General features: G+C 42.3%; 1 protein-coding gene across 8 annotated transcripts in view; it reads right to left on the bottom strand.

Annotated features, from left to right (window-relative positions):
* Window positions 1–26,288, bottom strand: part of LOC121957585 (RNA-binding motif, single-stranded-interacting protein 3) — a 388,916-nt gene that overhangs the window by 85,901 nt on the left and 276,727 nt on the right. For all 8 annotated transcript variants that reach the window (XM_088090904.1, XM_088090900.1, XM_042506228.2 and 5 more), the window contains 2 exons: window positions 19,022–19,179; window positions 10,522–10,601 (listed from right to left, as the gene is read on the bottom strand). In XM_088090904.1, the coding sequence (XP_087947030.1) occupies window positions 10,522–10,601; window positions 19,022–19,179 (238 nt within the window). The remainder of the gene's footprint in view (window positions 1–10,521; window positions 10,602–19,021; window positions 19,180–26,288) is intronic.

Here is a 26,288-nt window from a genome sequence, read left to right as displayed (position 1 = left end):
AGAATAAAAGTCACGGGAAAACGTTCAACCGTTCAACCAACAACTGGTCCCCAACTGTGCTCCACTTGGCAGAGCTGGACGTTAGCAGACACCAAAAAAATCTATGGCTGTGTCAAGAATCTCATACCTTTTCTTTTCACTTCCTGTAAGTACTGCAGCTGCCCTCACAAACTGTGTGGTGGAGTATGCAAACAATTAGGACATAACACCTGGTCAAAACAATGCGCCTCAGCGTTGACCCTGTTACTCATATTCCAGTTGAACCCCATAGCGCGAAATTTTAAAGTCAAAAGAAAAGATTCTGAGTTTTCATCTGTCTCTGGCTCAGTGTTTGTGTCATATCCTTCGCTGCTAAGAGGATTGTGGGTCAGAATAGCCAGAAAAGCAATCTGGCTTGCATGCCGCAAAGTGCAACCGGATGCAGTAGGACTTCCTGGTATTTTCTGCAAACTGCATCTGAAATACTTTGTATTGGGACATACTAAATCCTTTTCTGGCATACTAAATAGCATGGTTGTATTGGTATTGGAGCATAATGCCTGACTTTACCTGATAAATAAGTAGATGAATGTGCGACTAACTAGTGCTAATGTTAATGTTAAGTTAATATGATTCATTTTCTGTGGCTAATTAAATAGTCATCGAAACATTTTAGTCTGGAAAAAAAGGTTGCCACACTCCTAGTACCACAAAGCTAAAGCAGCTAAAACCAGCCTGTTTTGCAGTGAGGCAAAATGTGAGAGAGAATACTCTTAATTACAGTATGCATTATACATTTATGAACATATTAAACTCCAGAGCATTTTTGCAACAAGGCCCAATTGGAGTTTGTGCCCAACCTTGCTGCTGCTCCACTTCCCAGAATAAATAATTGATAACTGAAAAAATTTTGGTCATAACTGTCAGCTGTCCATGTAGGGAGTGAATCCACAGCAGAAAAGAAATGGGAGCACATCAATGAACGGGCTGAACGCATATCAAACAAAAGAGGAGAGGCAGGCTGTTCTTCATAAATAAAAGCAGCCTCAGGTGCTTATTTTGCTTGCACTAATATTGTGTGCACTCAGCTATATCCGGTAACATAGATGAGCGTTAGGGAAGATGAGCAGGAATGTGTGCGATGTGGAGAATAGCGAGGAGGAGAGGAGAGGAGAGGATGATGGAGGATAGAGGAGAGGAGAGGAAAGGAGAGGAGAGGAGAGGAGAGGAGAGGAGAGGATGATGGAGGATAGAGGAGAGGAGAGGAAAGGAGAGGAGAGGAGAGGAGAGGAGAGGAGAGGAGATGAGGATGCAGGAGGATGAAAGACGGCGATGGCAAGGAAGATAAGACAGTGTGTTTAAAGGCGAGGACAACAAAAAGTGCAAGGAGAGATGTGAGCGGGGGTGAGGGTGAAAAAGATAGAAGGGGATCAACATGGTGGACAGCTGGTTGGAGGTCGCCGGGGGTCAAGCTCAGGAAGTGGTCGCCCGCCCAATGTCATCCTTTCATCTCGTCTGCTGCAGATGCAGCAACCTAAACTTTGCTCAAATTTAACCTTCCAAAAGCACGGCTTGATCCAACTTTCACTCCTCTCTCTTCTGCGCCTCCCATCACTTTCTTCCCCTCGCTGCCCTTTTCCATCTGTTCTCTTTTATCTCCCTCTCTTATTCCTGTCACATTTCCTCAGCTCTTAATCTATTTCTTTCCATCGCCCTGCTGCTATATTTCTCTCCATTACTCTCCCTCGTTATGTATCTTTTTCTCATGGTAACTCTCCTACGTTCTGTCTCTCTCCACATTAGACGTGGTTGAGTGGAGAGCAAAGTCAATCGTTCCTGCCTAAACCCCTCCAGGAGCCAGAGCTCCTCTCCTCTGCCTAAACAAACTTTGAAGCCAATCAAAGGGCTTATATTATTTTCTGTGGAAGGGGACTGCAGCAGGTGAATACTTTATATTTCGGTGACAGATCCACTCAGAGCGGCTCCTCGCTCTTCTCCTCTCCGCGCTAACCGTCGGCTCCGCTCATGATTGATACAGTTCAGTGGCAAAACAAACAAAGCGTGACAAATCCAGATTATTGTCTGTGGGCGAGATAAGGTTATAATGAGAAAGTGCATCGGGGGAAATTGATCCTTTTTCAGGAAGCTGTCTGATTTACTGGGGATGCCAATAATAACTTCCTGTGTGTCCTGCCTCTAATGGGAGGCGGGTGAAGTCAGGGGTGGTGGTGGGGGTGGAAGGTTCATGCTAAGAGGACAGATTTCATTACGATGCAATATCCCGAGAAATGCATTCGAGAGGGAGGTTTGGTGGCTAATTATTATCCGTAGCAGTGTATATTGAAAAGCTGTCTGACTGTCATTGTGTATCACAAACAGAGACAGAAATATGGGTTCACGCCGGGTGACAGCGGCAGTAAATGAATTATCAATACATTATGGATCTGACCTTTTGTTTCTGTCAAATACAAAAAGGAAAACATTAGATATAAACAATTCACACAACAGCACCCACACATGACGTGCTGATGCATCATGGGAAAAAACTGTGTGTGCTTGGCGAGGCAGCCATGTCTGAGACGCACTGACAGCCAACCTACTTGGCTGCACGTTAAATCTACACGCCATAGGGGAGAGGAATGGGCCTGCTGACAGGCCAGTTATTAGCCGGGGGAATGTGGGAGGGATTGCAGAAATTAACATGGATTACTCAAGTATGACTGACAGTTTCAGAAGGGCTTTTTGTGACTTAGCGAGTGAATTGGGACTTGCCTTAATTCAGCGAGGGACGTTTTAATACCGTGGGCTGTCTCTGCTATCTTGGCACCGTTGCCGTGGTGAGGACGCCAACAGGGAGGGAATCTTTTTCTGCAACAGCTCCCCACCCTCAGCGGCACAGGCCCTGTGTTCTGCACATAATGACGGGATGTGTCGGCAGGCCAGCACTTGGGGTGCACTTGGTCTGTGCTGTGTTTTGTTTAAAGGGGGGCTTGCCAAATAGCGGCCCCCGTGAACTCGGTCTGGCATAAGCTTGACAGCTGTGGTGGTCCACAGACCCTGGGTGTCATCTGGATCTCTGACAGATCAGGGGAGTAAATCAGAATACTGGGAATTTGTTTGGGTTTTGAAAAATGTAATCAGTGCCTAAATGACAAAAGAGGTTCATATCTGCTTACTTCTGAAATGAACACTATGACCAGCCTCAAAACAACACATACAGAGTGGTGCGAGAAGGAATCCGAAAACCAGCAAATGAGTTAGCATTTTAGCATCTCAAAGTCAGTAGATTTTTTGGTTAAATGCTTAAAATAAGGTTTGTGGTCAACACAAGCTTAAGAGACTTTAACATTTTGTTCTATGGCATAAAATATGTCAATAAATACCCCACTCCTAAGTTTGAAGCTGTCTTAAAAAAGGTAATTGCTAACAAGTTGTTAAAGGAGAATACAGAACATCATCATATTGAAAACACTGTTTTGGTGGCAACACTGAATTTATGCGACCATAGTGTAGTAATTTTATAGCCTAATGTTAGCTTTTCACTTTCGCTAATTGCAGTTACACTTCAAAAATCATAAACATGGTGAACAAAACATGTAAGTATCAGAAACGTGTATGCATGCTTGTATGCATGCTACAAATACTAGCTTACTAGTTTTCCTTGTTATTAAAAATGTGTATCTTGACTTCTGGACATGAACACCGTTGGTGTCCTGAGTGAAAGTCCCGTGTCTGTTTGAACAATTCAACTCCAATCTCAACAACACAAGAAGGACGTCTTTGATATTTGTACATTATATGATCTTTGTCGCATTTTCAGCTACGTCACACCACTTCTTCCTCTGCTTCTATGACAATTATAACAGCCACTAGAGGGCGCTGCCTTACATTAAAGGTAAGTGTGGGTTGTAAAAGCTGCTGCAGTCGACCTGTGTGGCCGTGTGTCTGTGAGAGCTGGCTGTTCGTGAGGAAGGATGGGGCTCTTTACATGGGAAAAGCACTGATGCTTCCCACAAGTCTCCATGAGGAATATGGCTTTCACTGTCAGCCTGAATCAACTTTATATGTATACATTATACAAACACTACTTTTGATCTGAAGACAGATTGTGAGTGAGAAGAGTCAGAGACAGTCACTGTGGTTTGAACAGAAATTGTGAAAACAGATAAAGTTAGAGGGAGAAATGCCAGAGTGTTGTATTAAAAAAAAAAAAAAAAGCAGGAAAGCTTGTACATATTGCATGTTTCCGTTTGGTTCCATCTCCCAGGGCCACTGGCTGCTTCCTGATGTGGTTTCCATTATTTATCCAGCATCTATTGGACAATATTGGAGCCGACTCTCAGCTCCGCTGCCATATTGGCAGCAGGACAACGGAGTGAGCAACAACAACGGAAGGGAAAAGGAAGACGCTGCAGTGTTACTGCACATCCAGTCTGGATTGAATCTGTGTTTGCACAGTTAGACATTCACGAGAACAGTGGATTCATTGAAGTCTGGTGCTGTCATTTGGCAGCGCTCAACACTACCTGTATCCAGCCCGTCTGAAAACACACCTTTGTGTTTATTTAGCTGTTGTTTGATTGTTGACAATGAAATTAAGTGAAATTGCACAAAGAGCAGCAATTCGCCTGAGCGGCACAGAACATGTATCAAATGTTATCCATTTGCTCGCTGCCACAGCACACACGCAATATGGCATGTACGTGAGATTACTCACCTGCCAAAACCAAACAATGGCTAATGTATCTCCGGTTCAAATTACATTTACCATAGGGTGTCATCTCTAAGCTGTTTAATGCATTGTGGGACGAAGGGCTTTAATCAGCAAGGCTCAGCGGAGCCAGCGGATTAAATCACTTTTTATCTGCGCTTCCTTTGACTTTCCCAGTGCTCAGGGTTGCAGTGTAAATCATAATGCGTCCCTGTTGGGCTCACTTCAGTATGGTTTATTGCCGTAGTCACATTTCATAAATTCTATTTATTTTGTATATTGAGTAAATCCACATGCACTGAAAAACACGGATAACTCTTTATTCTCACCTCCGACTACGAAGTTGATCATTTCTCAAGAAGGACTTTATTATCCCTACATGAATGTTAAGTCCATCTATTTGTGTGTGTGTTTAGATAGTACGTGTGCGCCTTGCTGCATGTACATACAATGTATACGTCAATACACACACACATATGTGTATTTTGGCACACATGCATGTTATCTAGAGTGTGTGAATGACTTTGTATCTGCGTGCAGGCGTATGCACACTCACAGCCGGTAACAGCGACAGGGAGAGCGGCTGCCGCATTGCACAGAATAGCTAAACAGCTGTAGTGCTCCATCAGGGCTATCGATCATGTCCTTCTCTCTGAATCACAATCAGACGTGGGCAGAGCGGAGAGGCTAGAGCAGGCCTCGGTGACTGGCTTGTTGGACGAAAGCTACGCACCTCTCATATCAACCAGGCCTCGGCAAACAAACCTGACCGGGATAGCTGATTAGATGCATCGATACACACGTGCTGTTGTACGTGTTTCTATAGAACTTGCTGGAATACAATGGTTTTATGAAATAATGGATGGAGTATCCAGACCCTTTACTCAACTAAAAGTACAAATACAGGGCTGTCAAAATACTCAAGTTAAAGTCCTGCATTGAAAATATTACTCAACTAAAAGTAAGTAAAACCAAGAAAATGTACTTTAAGTATTGAAAGTAAAAGTATCCAATTTAGAAAAATGAAATAAAATAAAAATAATTCAAGATAAATTAGAAAAAGACTAAAATGTTCAATAGCTATTTAATTTTCTGTCAATTGTCTAATTGTTTAATGGCCTAATTGTTTCAGCTGCACTTGCATGATATTTCATAAACTTTTCTTATGCTTTTTATGCAAAAATCTCCATTCATAAGTAACTAAAGATGTCAGATACATGTAATAAAAAGCACAATATTTTTCACTGAAATGTAGTGAAGTAGGAGTATAAAGTGGCATGAAATGGAGTAGACTCAAGTGAAGTATATGAACCTTAAATTTGTATTTAAGTGCAATACTTGAGTAAATGTACATTCCACCAATTCTTTTGCTGCTTATAAAGAAAACACGGGTGTTTATCATGTTTAAAGCACTTATTACTTATGTAAGAGTTATGAATGATGTTGGATCATGACAAGAATTGGCACAACACCTCACATTCTGTACATGCAGACTCTGAATCACATTAAAAGTGCATATGTTGTAACTAAATAACACATGTGCTGTATTTCATTAAAAACTAAACGGTAAGAATAGGGACTCTGTTTAAGTATCATTAGCCGCCATCTGCTATCATCCAATCCACACTGTATATCAACTCAACATCTCATGTAATCACAAGGAAGTTCAATGTTATTACATTATAATTTAAACAGGAAGTGTATGGAATCTGTCTGTGGCGCCATTAACTGCCATCTGCTAGCATCTCGCTGATCCTCCGCTCTGTCCCGTATGTTCTCTGCGTCCTTTTCTGCAACTCGACGATAAAACTTCCTGCCAACATGGTGACTTCCTTTCCGTTTATTTTCCCACGGTCAGTTGAATTTAACGGACGACCTGGCACCTGACATCCACATATTTACTTCCTGGTACAGGACAGCAGGGTTACAACTCAATATCCTTTTGTACTGCCACTGGACACACCTGAGTAGAGGAGGGCAGCTATAACGAGACCAACCCCCATCACACACACACACGCGCGCACACACACACACACACACACACACACACACACACACAAACACACACACACACACACATACACACATCTCTTGACACAGTGTGATTGAGTGCCTAAGCTGGAAATGCAGAGGCTTGTCAGATATGGGCTTGAGAGGATTGGTGAGCAAGCTTGCTACATTGAGGAGAATACGTGTGCAAGTGCATGCATCAGATGTGCATGTGTGTAGTTGTGTGTGTGCATGCTGTCACGGCAACTTGGTGTGTGTTTGTGTTTCAAACGCTAAATGGTGGAAAAAAGGGATTTCATTAGCATTATATGGATGTTGACATTCCATTCAGGTCAAAGTTAGTGGTGCGTGACTATATTTGTGCTTATGTGGTTTGTGCTTTTGTGTGTGTGTGTGTGTGTGTGTGTGTGTGTGTGTGTGTGTGTGCCTGTGTATGTGTCAAGGCTCACACAGTGTAGTAGTCATGGCTGTCACACAAATATACACATGCACGTGCGCACAAGTGCTCCTGCTGAGCTGTGTGTGGCGAGGGGCCCCCGGGGGGGTGCTGCTGAACTGTCAAAGCAGGATGGATGAAGAAGCTGCCCTGCATAGCAAGGGGCTCTGGGGAAATACCACCAGCACACACACACACACACACACACACACACACACACACACACACACACACACACACACACACACACACACACACACACACACACACACACACACACACAGAAACAGACTTTGTCAGCACACAAATACAGTTTGTGTGTTCCTGCTTTAAAATGCATAAATTTAAATATGCACACATGAATGAGAAAACACAACTGTAGTGAAAACACATGATGTGCACACTGACACACAAATACATGACTACAAAGGGCTATTCGCTGCATGTGTGATAGACAGAAACAGCCCTGAGGTTCTCCACAGAGGAACATCTGAGTTTGATAACAGAGGAATGTCCCGAGATCTTCATTTAGCAGACAGCAACTCAACATGGAACACTTCCTCAAACCCCACCCTCGTACAGACCTCAAGAGTAAAGAAAAATATCAAAGGGAGTTACAATACAGTTACAATTTGCTTGTTACTTTATAAGTTTGGGATCATTCATCAGTAGTGCCAACATTTGAGTCTCCAAGTTAATTTCTGATAGCTGGAAACAAGGTGTATTTGCCAAAAACAAACCAGGTAGGGCAAGAACCACAAGCAGTGATGCTAGACTGGTTTCCAAAAGCAGTTTACTTGAATACAGAAGCTCATGCAGACCTTCATAACTTATTGCGCCAGAGAAAATTTCCCAGAAGTGAAGAGAAGATCATTCCTGCACACTGGCCTATCATCTGCAAGATCGTCAACATTTCCGTCCTCACACTTCTGTCTGGTGAAGTGTAGGAACAAAAAAATTTAAAAACATATTTGGATAAAGTCTCCTCGGGTGAGGATCACTTTGGTGATTACAATCGGAGCTGGAATTTCACAGGGGCCATTAAGACCATGGCCGCCCCGCCACCTCAGTTTGCTGCACCAGAGTGGCCTTGATGCCCATCCTGCACTTCAAACCCAGCTGATTTTGCTGTTTTCTCCTCTGCTGCTTTTCTGTCAACACGATTTATTGACACCGGTGTGCTTTGTTGATATTCTGAATTCTTACTGAGCAACACCAAGGGAAACGCTGCATATGTAACAAGTCGCGGGTTTCATTTCCAGCCAGGTATGAGGCACTGGAAAACCAGGTTATTCATCATTAGGTCTGTCAGATATTATCACAACACTTTAGTCACGATACAATATTATTGGCATTTTAAATGTTTTGCATGATGTTGATTATTGCAAGAACATATATTGTGTATTATTACCTTTTCAAGATGTAAATCATGTCCCCACTTATAAAGTAACGCTTTTAAATTAGAGTTTCTTACTTTAGTCATTTTTTATTGAAGTAAAATGTATCTAGTGGACTAAAGAGTTGAATTTGCATTTGCAATATCTGTTAATCATACAATAAAAGAATCGACACTTGGCAACTGTGTTTCGATACAATATTGCCAAGCAAAATATTGCAATACTATACTGTATCTATTTTCCCTCACCCCTTGTAATTTGTGAACACCGATCAATTTCTTTTTAAATAAATACCCTTGTTTGGTTATTTTCTTTCAGTGTAGAATATATTCAAAATAAAATCATCCTTGACTCTAAAATTAAATTAACTATTTTTGTGGACTTAAAATTATTGTCTAATCCAATCGCATTTGTGCCCATAAAAATTAATAGCACCAAAGTAGCCTTGCCTTAAAAAATATTAAAAACAAGGCTTTGTACATTTTTTTTATAATGATAGTGATAAAAATAAAAAATAAAAATAGCAGCCAACCCCCCTAAAAAAATTAACCAACCAACAATAAATAAAATGAATAAATAAATAAAAGAGACCCAAGTTGTTACAAATTGAGGGATTAGTTATGGTATGCCATTACCTCAAATTACAAAGAACAACAACACAAGCAACAATATTAGCCTTTGCCACAGCCAGTCCAGTCTGTGTGTGCATTCAGGCACACATGAAGGGACAGGGGAGATTTCATGGACCCTTTAGGAGCATAGTAGCACCAGACCAGAACAGACCTTGTAAACTTAACTATTCTTAATTCCACAGAAGGATTTCCTCGATCAGGGCAGTAAATCTTCATGCTTGGCACAAGCCTGAACAATCCATTAACAATAATAAAGCCCGAGCGGCCGGGAGATAGACCCTTAAAGGGGAAGGTCAGCCTGATATTACAGCTTTAAAGGTTTCCTATTACGGCTCAACTTCAATATAACCACTCACCTTGCCTTTAATGGCCGCTGGCTATGCAGTGGCTGAGCATATATGGAGATTCTAAATCCAGACTCTCTGAGATATTACTGTATAGTGGAGGGCGATTTATGGGTCTGTTTCTGGTTGGAGGTGTGAGTATTGTTAATAAAATTGCCACAGGGGTGAAGGAGATCTCCATGGTATTGCCCTGTCTGGCCCCCACGTCCTGCTGGGACGCATTGGGAGGCTTCGCGCGCTGCAGCACCTGGCCCCAAAAGTGCTACGGCAGCATGTTTTCTCCTCCCTCTGACTCTTTCTTTCATATCTCGACTCTCCTTCCGCCTTGCTTCTCTTTTTGCTAACACCTCGTGTCACCCTTGCTCCCCCCGAGACTCACTCCAACATTTCCAATGTCTCCTTTTGTTTTAAACTTTGGGGACAGTGATGCCTTCTCTGTGCTAACACACAATGTGGTACAGCCTTGTCTCCACATCTGTCTCTATTTTGTGACATCCCCCCCCCCTGCCTGTTTTCTCCTTGGCCAACTTGTTCCACTGTCTGAGGTGACTGCAGGAAAGAAAGATAGGAAGGAGAGAGGACACGGCAACAGAGAGCAGGAGCAGGAGAGGAAAGAGGGGAGAGTGCAAGCTCTTAAGTAGATTGCAAAGAACAGCACAGAGGCATGAGTGTGAATATTAAAAGGGTTTTCTCCTGCCCGAGAAGTTTCAGCCTGCAGCAGCAGCAGCACCACCAGGGAGGGGAGAGAGACGGTGACAGAAAGAGAGAGAGGGAGAGGAAGCGACCTATAGAACCGTCAGCTATTCAGCCATAGCCGCGACAGCTAGCTTCAGGTGTCAGAAACACCGGTGTACACAATCTATCAAGCTGTCCGGCAGATCTGAGATGAGAAATTACCATAATTGAATTAGAAAGGAGGTTTCTCATCGCAGAGGTGATGATTTTCCAAGAGAGAAAAGAAAAAGGGGGTGATGCGAGAACAATGTAAAGCAAAAGGAGGGGAGAGACTCACCTGGAATGCCTGGCGGGGTTTTCAGGTATTTTCCATTGAAATGCTGTATCACTACTTCACATTTCTCTGTGGACTCCATCCTGCAACACAAAGTGATACACAGCAAGTTAAATTAAAAATAACCATCATCCACTTGCAGCCAAGGTTGACATTTTTCAGAGTCCTTCCTTAGAAATAGAAGTACTTAACCCCTACACTACATCACGGACAAAAAGGAGAGTGCTTGTTATAAAGATACTGAATTGCTTTGTGGTGTAAATTGAGGGTTTTTATGGCACAAAAAAATGACAGTCACAGGCAGTGGTGGGTGAAGTATTCAGATCCTTTACTCAAGTAAAAATATTCATACCAGACTGTAAAAATACTCCGTTACAAGTAAAATTTCTGCATTGAAAATATCACTCAAGTTAACTTAAGTAGGAACAATCAAAAATGTATATACTTTAAGTATTTAGTGTTAAATGACCCTATCCAGAAGATAAATAAATAAATGCTAAAATGAAGTAAATAAATGTAAAAAAATATTCAAAATAAATTAGAAAACAACTGAAATGTTTATCAAAATAGTTAATTACAATAAGAGGATGCATGATGTGATGTTAATTCCATGACAGAAGAGACCTGATGATCACTAAAATTGATACCGGTATTGGTTAATGGCCAAATAACTATATCAGCATATTGGACAATGGCAAAATCTAATTTTGTGCATCCCTAGTCAGGTGAAAAAACAAAACAAAAAACATCACATTCAAATGGGAAGCTAACACTGGACCCCCTGCTGCTAACTCACTGTGCTTCTTATATCATACTGTTATACAGTAATAGGGGTATAAAACACTGGTTTCATCACGATACAATATTATATTGATACTTTGGACAACGATACGATATTTGCCGATATATATATACACAGTCTACCGCAATAAGATGTCGATTCGATTCGATTTAGGGGCTGCGATTAATATGAGCCGATATTATCTGCAACACGGTCGGTTACAGGAGAAGCTGCCACTCTTTGTCTGCAATCTATTTGAGCTTATTAATGAGTATATTATTGGTTTATTGACATTATCATTTTAGCACAATCCAATTCATAGCTTCATGCACCAAAGCCATGGTGCCATTATAATAATTCTGCCTGTTTTACATTTATTGTCCACTTGATGGTACAGTAGAGCAAATGAAGCACCGTGAATCTTCAGCCTATGAGTGAACCAATTGGATGGAATGCTTCAATGTTTTATGACACTTCATCTTGCCATCACTAATAGTCATATATCCTCATCATATTTCTCTCAGCCGCTCGCCATCATGATGGATGCTGTGTGACACAGACTTTCACAATAAGGGTGCGCCTGAAAGAGGATGATATGGATCCATGTTTACACTTCGCATCAGTGTTATCGTTATTGTTGATCGTTGCTCATTTAATCCATATATCGATGCAGATCAAGGGATTGTTCCACCCCTAATTGTTACAAGCAGCCTTTGCACATGATGCCATTCAGCAGCATGTCATACCGACAGTAAAGGTTCTGTCCCGACCCATTTTCAACTAATACCAACCCTTTGTGTATCATCCTGTGGTGGCAGGTTTCGACCAGCTGTCCAGAGTCATATAATAACACAGTGACTGGTCCGGTCTGACCACGTTCTCAGCTGACCACATCCAGCGGTGTATCATACATACGCCAAAGGTGACTTTTGATGTCAAGAGATATGCGGAAAACACTAAAAAAGCGGTGATATTTAACAACTTTGGAATGAGAATGGGCTGGGTAACCTTTGGTATGACATACAGTTTACCACTCAGCTCCAGCACAGTAGCAGCACCTACAAAATATTCCAAGGTGAGTTTCAGCCCACGGGGAGCACTGCTGAAGCCATTTTCATTATTTTATTTTAATATTTAATCAACTAAAACTGCTGGTTTCCATACTGCACTGGACACCATCACACATGGGGCACGAGGTTATGAAGTGCCACTGATCACACATTTAAAACAACAAGAAGTCACCCACTAGACTGTGTCCTGCTGGCTGGGTAGTGTGAAAAGTTTGTATCCAAAAAAAAAAAGTCTGACACTGTTGAGAGTGTGTGTGTCTATCTGCTGGGGATTGTCTTTGTTTGCATGAGTCAGAAATTCATAATGAAATTCAGGATTTGCAGGAAAAAAGTTGTTACGCAGCTCTTCTTGAAGTAGAAAAGGCAGCGAGGACACTTAAAAGGGATGCAGATATGTAAAAGAAAAAGTAGAAGAGGGGGACAAGTTTAGTATAAAGGAAAGTAATGACTGATTTCTGGAGTGGGAGAGAAAATACAGTTTGCTGTTTGACGCACTTCCCCCCCTTCACCAGCCGCTGGATCAAAAGTGTATGGGCTGAGCAGCTGAGCAGCAGGAGGGCTCTGATCTCTCACATCATAAGCACACAGTCACTAATGCCATACACACATCACATCAAAACACAAACATAAGTGTATCAGATGCATTGTATTGTTCGCATGCAAACATTAGTGGTGCGGAGAAGGGCACATTTGTGTGCAAGTGAGCAAACACACTCTGTCAGCTTAAAAATAACCCCTTATCTTTCAACCTTTACAATACACATAAGTCACACTAACATATATCTGCTCCATACTGTTAACTCAGAAGAATTTTCTTACCCTAAATTTAAATCTCAAACTGTGAGCTATGCATACTGCCCACATAGTCCCAAGAACGGGCACAAAATGTCGCCTGGTGTGAACTGCAACTCCTTAGTTTCTTTTTCTTACCATGAATATAATGCTGACTCATTCCTAGCTTCTTAACTTAAAATAAAAGCAATTAGGCTTATTAATCATTCTTAATGTTTGGTTTGTCCATCGTAGGCTACTGTAGAACAACATGACGGACTACATGGAAGACAACCTGCTCCACATGTAGATATGAAATACCTAATTCTAAGTTAAAAAAAAACACTGATTCTTACATTTAGGTGATTATAAACCATTGAAAGCATAGTTATGAAAATGTCAACCAATATATACCTTTAAATCCTACACACTCAAGCATTAATTGTGGGAAGCCGAAATCATGATCAAGATTAATATGCAATTAAATGTTACAATGTTCACCATCGTAATTCACTGTGTTAGCACGCAAACGCTTGCTAATTAGCACCAAACACAAAGTATAGCAAGGCCGGTGGGAATGTCATTAGTTCTGATTGACTGACTTTTTGACCTAATGATGCTGCTACATGAAAAGTCAGGGGAAGTTATCACAATTCATCTTGACGGTTGTGTGTACCACATTTAATGGCAATATCTTCAGAAAACATTTCACTGAAAACTGAGATTGTGAACCTCAAAGTGACGCTAAAGGAAAAGTCAGGGGATTTCCAAATTCATTAGAATTCATCCCCTGTGGAGTATGAATGTATGTAAAATTTTGTTAGAGTAACATCAAAAGACACCGCCTCATGCATGGATTTGCACCCAGTGTACATATGTTACCATGCAGATCCTTTAATATATACTCACAAAGCACTCATATTAAAATGAGGCCGTTTTTAAATGCGGGCCTGAGTGATTGCGATGCCTGTGCTTATGGTAATATGCTCTTGAAATGTGCAGAACTCATTGCTTTCCAGATTTTCATGCTTTATTCGCTCTCACCTCCAAGAATACTCATATCATCCTGTCAGCCGCTCACTTCTCTGTCCTCTGTCTCTCATCCCTCCTCTATCTCTACCTTCATCCTTCTTTTTTTACCATAGCTTCTTTATCGCTCCCTCCGTCCCATCCATCTTACTCCCAGCCCGTCTGCACCTCTTCTTTTTGACGTCTCTCTCATTCCTCCCCGTCTTTCAACCTTGGTTTTTTCCTCCATCTTTCACTGTTACTCTCTCTCTTTCTCCCGCCTCATCTCTCCCACTTTCTGTGCCCTCCTTTTCTTTCCTCTCTGTCTATCCGTTTGTTTCTCCGTGCCTCCCTATCCACATCTTTCTCTCTTTCCCTCTCCCTACTTCTCCTTTTAGAATATGTAATCTTTCATACTTCCTGACATCATCCATCTCTCTCTGACCCTGTATCCATCCCTTCTCCCCGAACTCTCTGGCTTTTCTCTCTGTCCCCCCTTGAGTTTGGGGAGACTGATAATAACCAGACGCTGTGACTCAGCTGATCACTAATCTTGACAACTGGCCTTTAACACATCCCCAGCACTCAGCAACTAACAATTAGATCAGTAAAAACAGTCATTCAGCTGATTGAAAGAGTATATAAGGGATGGGCGGTTTGAACATTTTAGATTTTTATTTATGAGTGATATTTTTAACAAAAGAAACCAAATTTCTCAAAATTTAAATATCTGAAAACAAGCACCCACATGAATTGCGCCTAAATAAAACCGGTAACATAACGATTTCAACCTGTGGTTGTTTGATTAATGAATAAGAAAAGAGATAAAAGGAATATAAATACAAAGAAGCCTTCCATGGCAGCTTTCAGGACCAGACAATATTCAAAACACAGCACAAAAAAGCATTCAGGTTGGATGATATCCAGCTCAACATTATATAAAGCTGTTTTGTGCCCAGTGAGAAACAAAGGAAGTGGAAATGGATGTCCGTTCCCTTACAGATAACCCTAAAATATTTTTTTTATAAGAGATTATTTTCTGTTAAGTGTAGCCTACTTAATTAAAAACACAGATTTAAGTCATGTAACCTTATTTGCTAGTAAGTTTATAGCTTTTTTTAATTTATTTTTTTATGAGGTAGTGTCCTCCGCATAGATTTGGTAGTTTATTCTGTGGCAGAAAAACATTTTAATGCTAGTGACTGAAAGGAAAATAAAATAGTTATGTTACTTGGCCATATATCAGTGGCTTTAAAAATCTGATATGTTTGTGTATGCTATAATTTAATGTTCTTAAAAAAATCATACTCAGCCAAAACTGTTTTTGGCAGGTCACACCTGGAAAAAAAAAAAAGGAAATTGGAATCGTCCTTAAAAATCCAATTTCTTACAGTATATCCTATTTAAAGGGGGTCGACAGATTATGGGCCTGGCTGATTATTGGGGCTGATATTTGGCATTTTGCCTATTATCTGTATCTGCATTTTATTTTAATGATCGCTGATACAATTTATTAATTAAAAAGTGCAAAGAAAGTGTCAGCATGGGAGGAACTTTTAATTTGTAAAACCTCAGGGAGCTATTTTTATTCATTCATTTTTTATTTGAAATTTTCACTTGACATTATAAAAAAAAAGTTGCTTAGAACTTACTGTATATGATGATGAAAGTTTCAGTTTTGATTAAACATTTTCTAAAGGCACTCAAACAAAGGTTTGTGTTGGAGTTTGTTATATACATGCTGTATATATTGCTATATATTGAAAGATTTTCATTTTTATTGTAAATGTACATCACTTTCAAATATCGGTTTGCAGTCTCATTAACTACTAATAACTGGCATTGGTTTCGACCCCTACTTTGTGTTTTGTATGTATTATTCATTTGGCTCTGTATAACATTCTTTGATGAAAACATCACGCCAATAAAGCTTCACTGAATTAAAATGAATATGCAGTGTGTTCATGTTTACATATAATCTGTATGCATGTATGCACACATTCATAATATGCTCCTAATCCATGTTCACACACAGAACACGGTTACACAAACACACCAATAACCCCTCCATAATGCTTTCACTTCGGGAGGTGACACAGAGAGGATCTGCATGAAGAAAGCTCCTCATCGCTTTATTGCTCTCTTTCAATAAAGCCTAAAAACTTAGTGAAATATTGAGGTTTATGTGGTTGTGTACTGCCTTGTCAAAACAAAAGCTGTTTTGAGATTATTTGTTGCTGTATTTTTGCTTTCCATCTTAAAAGGGGGGCACGGATGCATCACACTCCTCCAGAGTTTTAAGTGATCCTCTGACTGGAAGTGTTGCCGCTCTGCCTCTCCTCACTATTCCCTTGCGCTCTTCATCCATCCTCCTCACACCCCCTCTGGCTACTCATTGTTTGCCTCCTCCTCGACGCTGTCTCTCCTTTCAAGCAGGTAGGTAGACAGAAAACAGGTGGGTAGACAAGGAGTAAATAAGGCAGACGGGCTGTTAGGCAGTCGTAGGGAAACAAAGCGGTCAGCCAGACTGTCTGTTGGTCAGCGAGGCTTTCGGGTTAGCCGCCGCTCAGCAAGAGAGGCAGCCAGGTAGGCGGTGAGGCAGGCTGGTTCTCTGTGTGCTGCTGGTTAATGGCATCAGGTGCTGCTGTCTGCAATGATTAGTGCTGGGGCTGGAGTAATGGGCTCTGATAACAGTAATGGATCGGCCCACAAACACTTAGCTCAGTTTACTCTCTCTAATGCCCCTCATGGCCCAACCCTCGGCAGCTGTCTGTCTGTCCGTCTGTTGACACAGCTAACGGGAGCTCTGCTATTCATAAAATGCATTTTTTTCCCCTCTCACTGGCTTCTTTTTCTGACCCGTACTTACAAATTACACGAAGAAACCTCCTAATTTTTCTCTTTTTGCTCTTTATCTAACCAAAACACCACCCATATTTTCTCCCAGACACCCGCACTCACTCGTCTCTATTCCTCAATCTTCCTACGTGTCACACTACGCTCTCCTTCCCGTCACCTTCTCTTTCTCTTTATAATAACCTCTATGATTAGTTCTTTTACCTGCCCATTGTTTCACACTCATATCCTTTCTCTCTCTCCCTTTTCCATCATGTCTCCTCGTCCTCCCACCGAGGGCTGCTGGAACAGGTGGCCTGTGGCAGGTTGTTGCTGTGCTCTGCTTGTTGGTCTGCAGGAGGCTGCCTTCCTGTCTGTGTGTGTGTGCACGCGCACGGGAGAGTCTGGCACACGTGCATGCTCTTATGCACATGTGAGGCGGCCAGTCTGTGCATATGCTCAAGTTTTTGCCTAAGTGCCTGTTTGTGTGTGTTTGTGCCTGTCTGTCCTGCTGTAACCCGCAGTAATAGAGCGGGGAATAGGAGAGGAGTTCAGCCGGAGCAGGTGATTAAGAAAAATCCCTGCAAGATGGCGGCTCAGTGGCCGTCAGTGGCCTCCTCTGGGTAAACAAGGGAGGAATGTGTGGAGGGGAATGAGAGCCTGGTGGCTGCTGCAGAGGACAAGGACAGAGCGGTTTATGACTTTGGGGGATTAACGAGCTGAAATGGAAACTTTTCTAAGTAGAAAAAAGAAATAAAGCATTGAGTGTTGGGAGTGGTGGTGGAAATATGTCAGCCCTGGCTGTACTGGAAGGAGGTAATTGCAGGTATCCGTGGATGTGTGAGAATGTACAGGCCCAAGCATCCGTTACTCTGCATGTGCACACACACTCTGATGCACAGGCATGAACAAAGATGAACTCATCGACTGGCAGGCGCGCTGTCAAACAGGCCTGGCAAACAAATCACCTTTTAAAGTTTCCACCGCCTCGAGGCAGGATTCATCTGACAAGTGTCTCTTTAGAGTGAACGTGTGCGTGCACATAGTAAGCACGAGTGTGTGCCAGTATGCCAGAGCATGTTCACGTGTTTGAGCCCATTTGTCTTGAGTCTGTAGAGTTGTGAAAATGAACTTACAGTATATAGGTCAAAATGATCTGCAAATTATATCAACGAGATGGGAATAGAGAACTGGTTCAAGTTGGGAACAGGTTCCAAATTTTCCAATACATCTGATCATACGCCTGCGAGCTTATCCATCACGTTCTCATCCCAACACGTCACATGTTGAAGCTGTCAGTGGACTAATGGGACGTCCAAAGCAGTAGGCTGCACTTTATAATTTCTGTGGCCCAGTTCTCCTGTCTGCGTCTCCAAATTGGGACTGTGCATCTATTAATGTGTTTTACACTATACAAATGAAGTATTGTCATGAATCTCAGTGTGTTTTCACCTGGTTAAATAAAGGCTTAATGCCATTATGTTCCACCACAAAGCTAAAACCTTGACACTTTTCTTACCTTCCATGCTTGCAATGTCAGTGAACGGCATGTGTGTGGGGGTGGCTGTAACCTACTTTAACGCTTTTCGATATTGTCTGAGTGGAAGCTTCAATTTGAAAAACACAGAATAGAACGCAGTTGGACCCACCCTTTAAATTTAAGAAATGCTATGTATTTTACACTCTATGCATGGGTGCCACTGCTTCCAACCCGAACAGCATGTCCATTACCAAGGGTAAATATCCTGTAACAATAACATCAGCGCCAGAATTTTTTTTTTTACTAAGACGTGAAAACAAATACTGTACAAATATTCTCTCATTTCATCTACACTGTGTTCAGACTCAAGAGAGACAATAAAAACAGTGATGCTGAAAACCTGAGAAGGCCTGCTTTTTTCCAACGCAAAAAAATTACCCAATAATGGATACGTGATAAAAAAAAGAGAATCAGACTGATAAGCGGAAATGATAATGGCACTGGTATCAATAATATCCTATCAATTCCCACCCCTGTAGTAGCAGCGTTACTGTGTACCTGGCGAAGCCGACTCCTCTGCTGACCCCGTTGGCATCCCTCAGTATCCTCGTGGAGATGACGTGACCCAGAGGCTTCAGCATGTTCTCCAGCTCCTGCTCGTCCATAGACACCGGCAGGTTGGAGATGTACAGGTTGGTGGGGTCCTGCTCCTGTTGCTGCAAGGCCAGGGGTTTGAAGAGTAATGAAAGATGGATAGAGGAGAGAGAAGAGAGGGAGAGAGAGAAAAAGATGAGAAATAATGTATCACCAACAATTGTCAGAATTGTGAAATATGCATCGGCTCTGTGTCGTGGGGCGTCACGTAACACGCCGCAGCGGTGCCAGCAGTGGAACCAAACTCTGGCTGAACTCATATGACACTTTGCTCTGCTCACATGTCAGATGGATACACCAGTAGGTCACTGTGCCTCTGGCTCTATGCGTGACACAGATACAGAGGGGGAATGTAAACTAAATGAACTAACTAAAGTACTGTACCTAAGTATGAATATGAGGTACTTGTACTTTACTAGAGTATCTTCTTTTTATGGTACTTTTTACTTTTACTCAACCACATATCAGAGAGAAAAATGCACTTTTTTGACTAAATTCTTCTCAGAGCTTTAATTACTTTACAAATTAAGATTTTTGCATTGAAAAGAAGAATGTATAAAATATGTTTTGCTAGTTAGCAAAGTTACCAAAGGGTTTATACAAGTACATCTGAAACAATCAGTTGATTAATCAATTCAGAGAAAATTGATTGCCAACTGATTGGATAAAAATTTACATCTTTTTCTATTTAAAGAAAAGATTAAAAAATGTATATAATATTTTTTGTCTTATTTTTAAGAATTCTTTAAGGATTCTTTTTTTATAACTGAGTTTTGATGGGTTTTTTTTCATTTTCTGTTTTTGATTTTTCTGTTTTTCCTATTTCTAAAATTGTAACTTTTTGGGTTGTGTTTTTTTTGGGGGTTTTTTCCCCGCACTGGAAACTTTCACTTACATTTTCCTGATTATACTTACTTTTACCGAAGTACCATTTTCAATGTAGGACTTCTACTCATTACAAAGAATTTTCACAGGGTGGTATTGATACTTATAGTTAAGTAGAGGATCTGATTATTTCTTCCAGGATTGCACAGATAGTGAGTAACCTATGGAAAGTAATATGACAGTCTGTGTCAACATCTTGCTGTACATTTTTATAGTTTGCATGGCTTATTATGGGCGTGTTTCTTGTTAAACCAATCTAAAGTGTTAAAGATGAAGAGAAAGAGAGAACCAGCGAGAAGCTGTGCAGTGTGAATTGTACAACAGCGTGTTTCTCTGTTGTGCCCAGAGGCTGCTGCTAGCTAGGTGAAGCTACACAGCTGGTGGTGGGTTGAGCCTGAGGTAGCAGCGGGCCCTGTGAGCTCTACAGTGGAACAGCTGGAAACAGCAGCCCCAGTCAATCAGTCACGGAGGCAGGCAGCCACCGTGTAAGTCAACCAGCTATCCATCCATCCATCTACGCTACAAGTCTCTAAATTAAGCATGAAACAACATTATGTCATCCTTATCTCCAATTATGATGCTGTACGCACGTCAGCATATTCTTCTCTAACATACCAAATTGCATTCAGTCCATCCTCCCACCCAGGTAATAAGTATCCAATCAGGCGGCCAGCCAGATTCAGATCTGAACCAGCTCTCATTCATCACATCTCTTTATCCAACATCTCCAACGCTTTCCTCCAACAGCAGCCAGGACCACAAGGGCAAAAGCAATATTACAAAAAGGCCAGCATAATGTGATGAGTGATTACTGCAGCATTTTGATAAGAGTTACATCCACTTTAGATCACAGGTATTAGTAGAGAGTTAATCTTGTACCATCTATTTTAAATTTGGGTCGGTCAATTGCTGAAAGAAAACTAATAGATGTGAATCTTTTGGATAATTCTGAGTGGATGTTTTGACTCTGCCTTTGTGAACTGCACTTACAAGTTCTGCATTTAATCAAAATGAATCATGAGTTAAATTTCCTCACACCCTCAGTAACAGCTTCTCTTATCAGAAGGTTACATATTAATCTAGTTTAGATCAATAATGTGAGCAGTGGAGGGCCTTCAAAAGGAGCATCAGCATATAGAGAGGCAATCATCTGTGTGATGGTTGGGCTCTATCATCTAATAAGAAGGAAGGCTACTGAATCTATCCTGAATAACAACAGCAATATAACAAGACACACATCTTTAAAAGTTATGGAATGATATGAATTCTTAAGAGTAAAATGGTAATTTCATTAGTTCAGGAGTGGTTAAGTTGGGTCGGCCAAACCTTGTCTCATAAATCTTAATAACTGGCAAGAAGACAAAAGAAGATGAGACACAAGGATAAGAAGAAGAAGTAACTGTCTTTTGCCTGAAGTAAATTAAAGTGAGTCTGAAGGATTTTTCATCCTTGACCATATTTACACATATTTTTGTTTCAGTGGGACTAATGGAGGAAACTCTTGTGAAGGTTCAGTGTGTAGGATTTAGGGGGATACATACTGGCAGAGATGGAATATAATATGGTAAGTATGTTTTCTTCAGTGAAAGATCACCTGAAAGTAAGCATTGTTGTGTTGAGCCATTTATATCTATATTGGAAGCGGGTCATCATTCATAAAGTCTACCATGTTGCATCACCATGTTTCTACAGCAGCCCAAAACAGACAAACCACCTACGGTCGCAAATGAATCAGAAAAACCCGAAAAAAAAGGGTCCAGATGAGGTTTCACTTTAACAGTATCAGTAATAGGTACATAAGTGAAATTTTGTAAAATATAATTTGCATTCAAGGAGATTTGGAATCTGCTATCACTACTTAACTGTGAATTTAGCTGATTCGGCCTTAAATCAACAGCACAAAAAGACAAGAAACGTGAATTTTCTGTGATCTTCCTCACACACATATGCAGCACACTGTAAACAGGGACTTCAGTAAAGAAGTCTGTCTTCTTCTCAGCTGGGGGTTGTGAAGATACTTCAGTTGCAGCCTGCATGTAAACACCTTCTTTGAGAATCTTTACAGACTCTCTGTGCTTCGCCACAGGCAACACTGTCTCACTCTGTTCTTGTTTTGCTTTCTGTTGACGGTCGGAGGAAGAGGTTAAGGAGGAGGAGAGGAAGTGCCTCCACCAGCCTCCATCTCTCCATCTGTCAGAGGAGAAGACTGGTCCCTCCCCTGATTAATTAGCCGTCTTATCTGACAGGACATGTTTGATCTGATTAAAGCCTTTGGGAAAAAGCCCGTGCTTGCCGTAAAAGCAGGAAAACCGCAGCCCTTTCTCCTTTAACCAGGAACTCAATTACCTAACTTTGGGGAAACTAAACCCCCTCCCTTCTTGCGCTGGTTTGTCACATTTATGCGCTTCAAAAGGAGCGCACAAGAGTTTGTATAACACAGGATTTGGCAGTGAATGAGGCTTAATTAAATCTGCCTGTAAAAAATCTACTGTACACATGTCACTCTCCTGCTAAGTCCCTTTGCTGTATGTAGCTGTGCAGCTGTGCTTTCCTTTGAGTTGTTATGTGAGGTGATGTTTTTCAGGATTATGTCAAATAGGCTTCCTATTCCAATGCAGACAGGAGGTCTGGATCAAAGAGTTAACTGACTGACTCAGTCGCCGGGCTTAGCCAATGATATGAGAGTTTAGGTGTGTGTGAATGAAAGCACTTTCTCCTTTAAGCATGTGACAGTACACGCGGTGAATGGATGCGACGGAACGGAGAGCGGTAATTTGTGCGCGCGGGCTAATAGCAGAGAGCTCCGTTTGCTGGCGGGGATTATCGCGGGGAGGCCTCATCTACGCACGGCCGCCTCGCTAAGTTTCCTCTTTGATGACGTTCCGCACCACAAAGCCCTAAATACCCAGATGAGAAGGTTACGGGGAGGAGTGGAAATGGGAGCATTTTGACGGGAGGTGAGACGGGCTGCCCCATTCCATGAGGAGATTTAATTTCCTTTAATGTCAGCCTTTGCACACGCTCCGCTGTCAGGCTATGAATGAAACCGTAATTGAGGTGTGTGTGCGCCTGTGTATATATCCTATCTCGGGGTAATTATGCGTCTCTTCCATCAAATCTATAGAGTCTTTTTTCGCTTTATGTGTGTGTGATTCTTGTGTGTGCAATGGCATTTTGTGCCCGTCCCCTCGCCATTGACCAGTGTTGTAGAAGGCTAATGGAAAGGCTCCAGGCGGCGTTGAGCCTTTGATGAGCATGATTCCTTCACCTTGCCACCAGGAGGACAGGAGGAATCCAACAGTGTGTGTGACAGGAGGGGGGAGGCGTCCGCCGTGTCGTTTCCCGCTGACGGATGGCCCACTCGCTCGAGCTGACAGCCCCGTAGCTGTTATTTCATTTCGACACCCTGCTCTGTTTACCTCACTGTAATTTCTGAGAACATTACCATGCTACGGGAGAGGGAGGGAGGGAGGGGGGAAGGGGGTATTAGTGGAAAAAAAAAGAAAAAAAGGGGAGGGTTCAGCAAAAAAAGAGAGAAAATAGAAGTTATATATCACGGTGCAAAAGGTGAAAGAGTGAAAAGGTAAGAAAGCTGCAGAGAAAGACAGAGACGCAGGCAGCTGACATGACAGGCAGATATAACACATTAAAGGGAGCCCTTGTTGCCTTTGACAACGCTTGAGGGAAAAGAGACGTCAGCTGTTAGAAGTCTCACGTTCTGCCTATGGGGCTCTCAGGGCTGTATCCATTTAACTGATAAAAGTTAGACAGATAGATATGTGTCTTGACCGGGGGCTCTGCATCTAACGCATGTTGAGGCTTGGAGCTGCCCTCACGCCTCATTCTTTTCTGATGCTATACCTCCCTAATTCGTATACCGCATTCTGTCTTTCTTTTCCCCTCTTTTCTTATGCCACTGACCTCTCCATAGCTTACCCTCTTCCAACTTTTCTTTTAGTCAAACTTACTCTCCATTTTACGTTCCTCCTAAAGCTGGATTTCGACTCATGGGTTGAATCGACGCCATACTTCCAGCATATCCTCTGCATAGACGAGTACCCTACGTTGTTGCCTGACGCACATCTTCCCAGGGCAGGGCAGACCTCCTGTTTGTTTTTGTTTGTTTGTTTTAAGCTGAAAACCATTCCATTAAGTGGAAACTTTCACAGATAAAAAAACAATAAATTGTGAAGACAGTAAAGCCCTGAAAAAATATTTAAATTCACAGAAATCGCACTGCCAACTAGCGTTTGGGAAGTGCAACTGTAAAGTGACACAGACACAAGTGTTAACGATCACAATGGCGTGGGCCACTTGCAAAGTCCACTGTGTATGTTATTCATACAACTATAAATCAGCCTTAATACTTACATTTTCCATCAATCTATTCCTTCTTGTCCTTCCTACTCCACCATTGCCATCTCCTCCATCCTTTTCTCCTTGCCCTCTCCTCTTTCCATTCAGTTTGCTCAAGAGATTAGAGCTCAACGTGTAATTGGCTCTACAGGGCTTCTCAGCTGCTCCTCTAAGCACCGGTACACACTCTGTGAGAGCGTGTGTGAATGTGCATGAGCCTATATCCAATGCCAATCCTTAGCGGTACACCGCACTATTCACTTCCCTCAGGTATGCCTCTCTGGCCTGTTGTGTGACTAACCAGCAGCCTGAAGGAGCACAATTAAATGAAAAAGACAATGGGGTTCCGTGTTGTTTGGCTGGAGAAAACTGCAAGGAAGCAGCAGTTGCTCTGTTGCTGCTGCTGCGAGGATGTGTTGCTGACAAAGTTTTGCAGATGCCAGAGGGAGCGTTACTGTGCTCTTGTATATAGGTTGAGGATCTGCACTCAGATCTTGCTGTGGGAGCCTGAGTCTGCAGAATGCCTCGAACAGACAAGCGGGGCCGACCAAGTGGAAGGAAGAGGGGGAGATCGGGGAGCTGGAGAGGGGAGAAGCATATGAGCGCATCAACTCACTTCAAAAGCTTGAGTTTAATTTGCGAGGAGCCAGAAAATTCGGAGGCAAAAAGGTAGCACTACAAAGGAGCTATCATTCTGTCAGCCGGCTAGTCAGCTGGTCAGACAACAGCAGGCGAAGTCAGGCGAGCAGCTTACTGCCCTTTGATGAGCGCTCGCACATTCACTGTTGCCACTGATGAGCGGATGGCAGGATCACTCTGCTCTTCCCTTTGTAGAGGCTGTTGTCAAACGCTTCCTCAACACTCTGCCATTCTGTCTGTTATCAAGTGCCTCTGTGACACTCGACTTCAAAACCCCCTCCACATCCAAGACTTTACATTACAGTGTGTCCTCATCACGGCGCGCCTCTGTCCACCACAGCCACTAACAGCGGATACAGAGCCGAGCTGCAAGAGGCGTGAAACTACAAGTGCAGAGTTTAGTGGGTGAATTAGATTTTGAAGTTGCTGCACATTAAAGGGACAGTTCAGATTTTGGAAGTGGGGTTGTGTGGGGCACGTTTCTATAGTCAGCGTATTATATACAGCAGATGTAAGTCAGTCCACCTCCAGTTTGGAGAGGCAGGCTGGAGTCCAGAAGCTAAGCAATGTGCTGTTGTGGATGAGGGTCAGAGTCAGCAAAAAAAATGTATTTATTGCCTTTAATGGATAGGACAGTGTGAGTGTGAAAGGGGTAGAGAGAGAGGGGGAGACACGCAGCAAAGGGCTGAGGGTGGACTCCAACCCGCGGCCGCTGCGGCGAGGACACAGCCTCTGCACATGGGGCGCTACTCTATCCACTGGGCCACCAGGTGCCCCAAACTAACTGATTTCAGCAGAGACAGACCAGCAGTTCATGTGTTCAGTGATAATAAATCCCTGTTTTTCTCAATGGAGTCTGGCTTCGAAGACAGCGATACAGTGGCTTAATTTTCCCACTGGAAATCACCGTCTGAAAGGTAAAATGCTAAAAGTACAGAATACACTTCTGGTTTTGTTGCTGAGCCCTCCACAGCAGTACATTGCTCAGCCTCCGTGTCGGACTCCAGTCTTCTTCGCCAAACCGGAAGTGCACAGACTGACATCTACTATATGTAATATACTGTCAATGTGGATACCAGAACATGAATACAAAGCCCACCTAAAAAAAAACCCAGGAACCATCGCTTCAAACAAAGACCAGCTTATGGTGCATTAGCACATGCGCAGGAGAAATGTCAGGCTCTGCAGACAGGCGGTGAAACTTTGTTGGCTTGCATCCTCTCTCAAACTGACACACATCCTCACAAACACGCTGACATGCACACAACAATCCAAAATATGCACACACGTC

The sequence above is a fragment of the Plectropomus leopardus genome, chromosome 17, assembly GCF_026936395.1.
Source record: "Plectropomus leopardus strain MGB_pleo_1.0 chromosome 17, ASM2693639v1, whole genome shotgun sequence".
Taxonomy (NCBI): domain Eukaryota; kingdom Metazoa; phylum Chordata; class Actinopteri; order Perciformes; family Serranidae; genus Plectropomus; species Plectropomus leopardus.
Note: the sequence above shows the minus strand (reverse complement) of the source record. Positions and strands in the feature narration are given on the sequence as shown.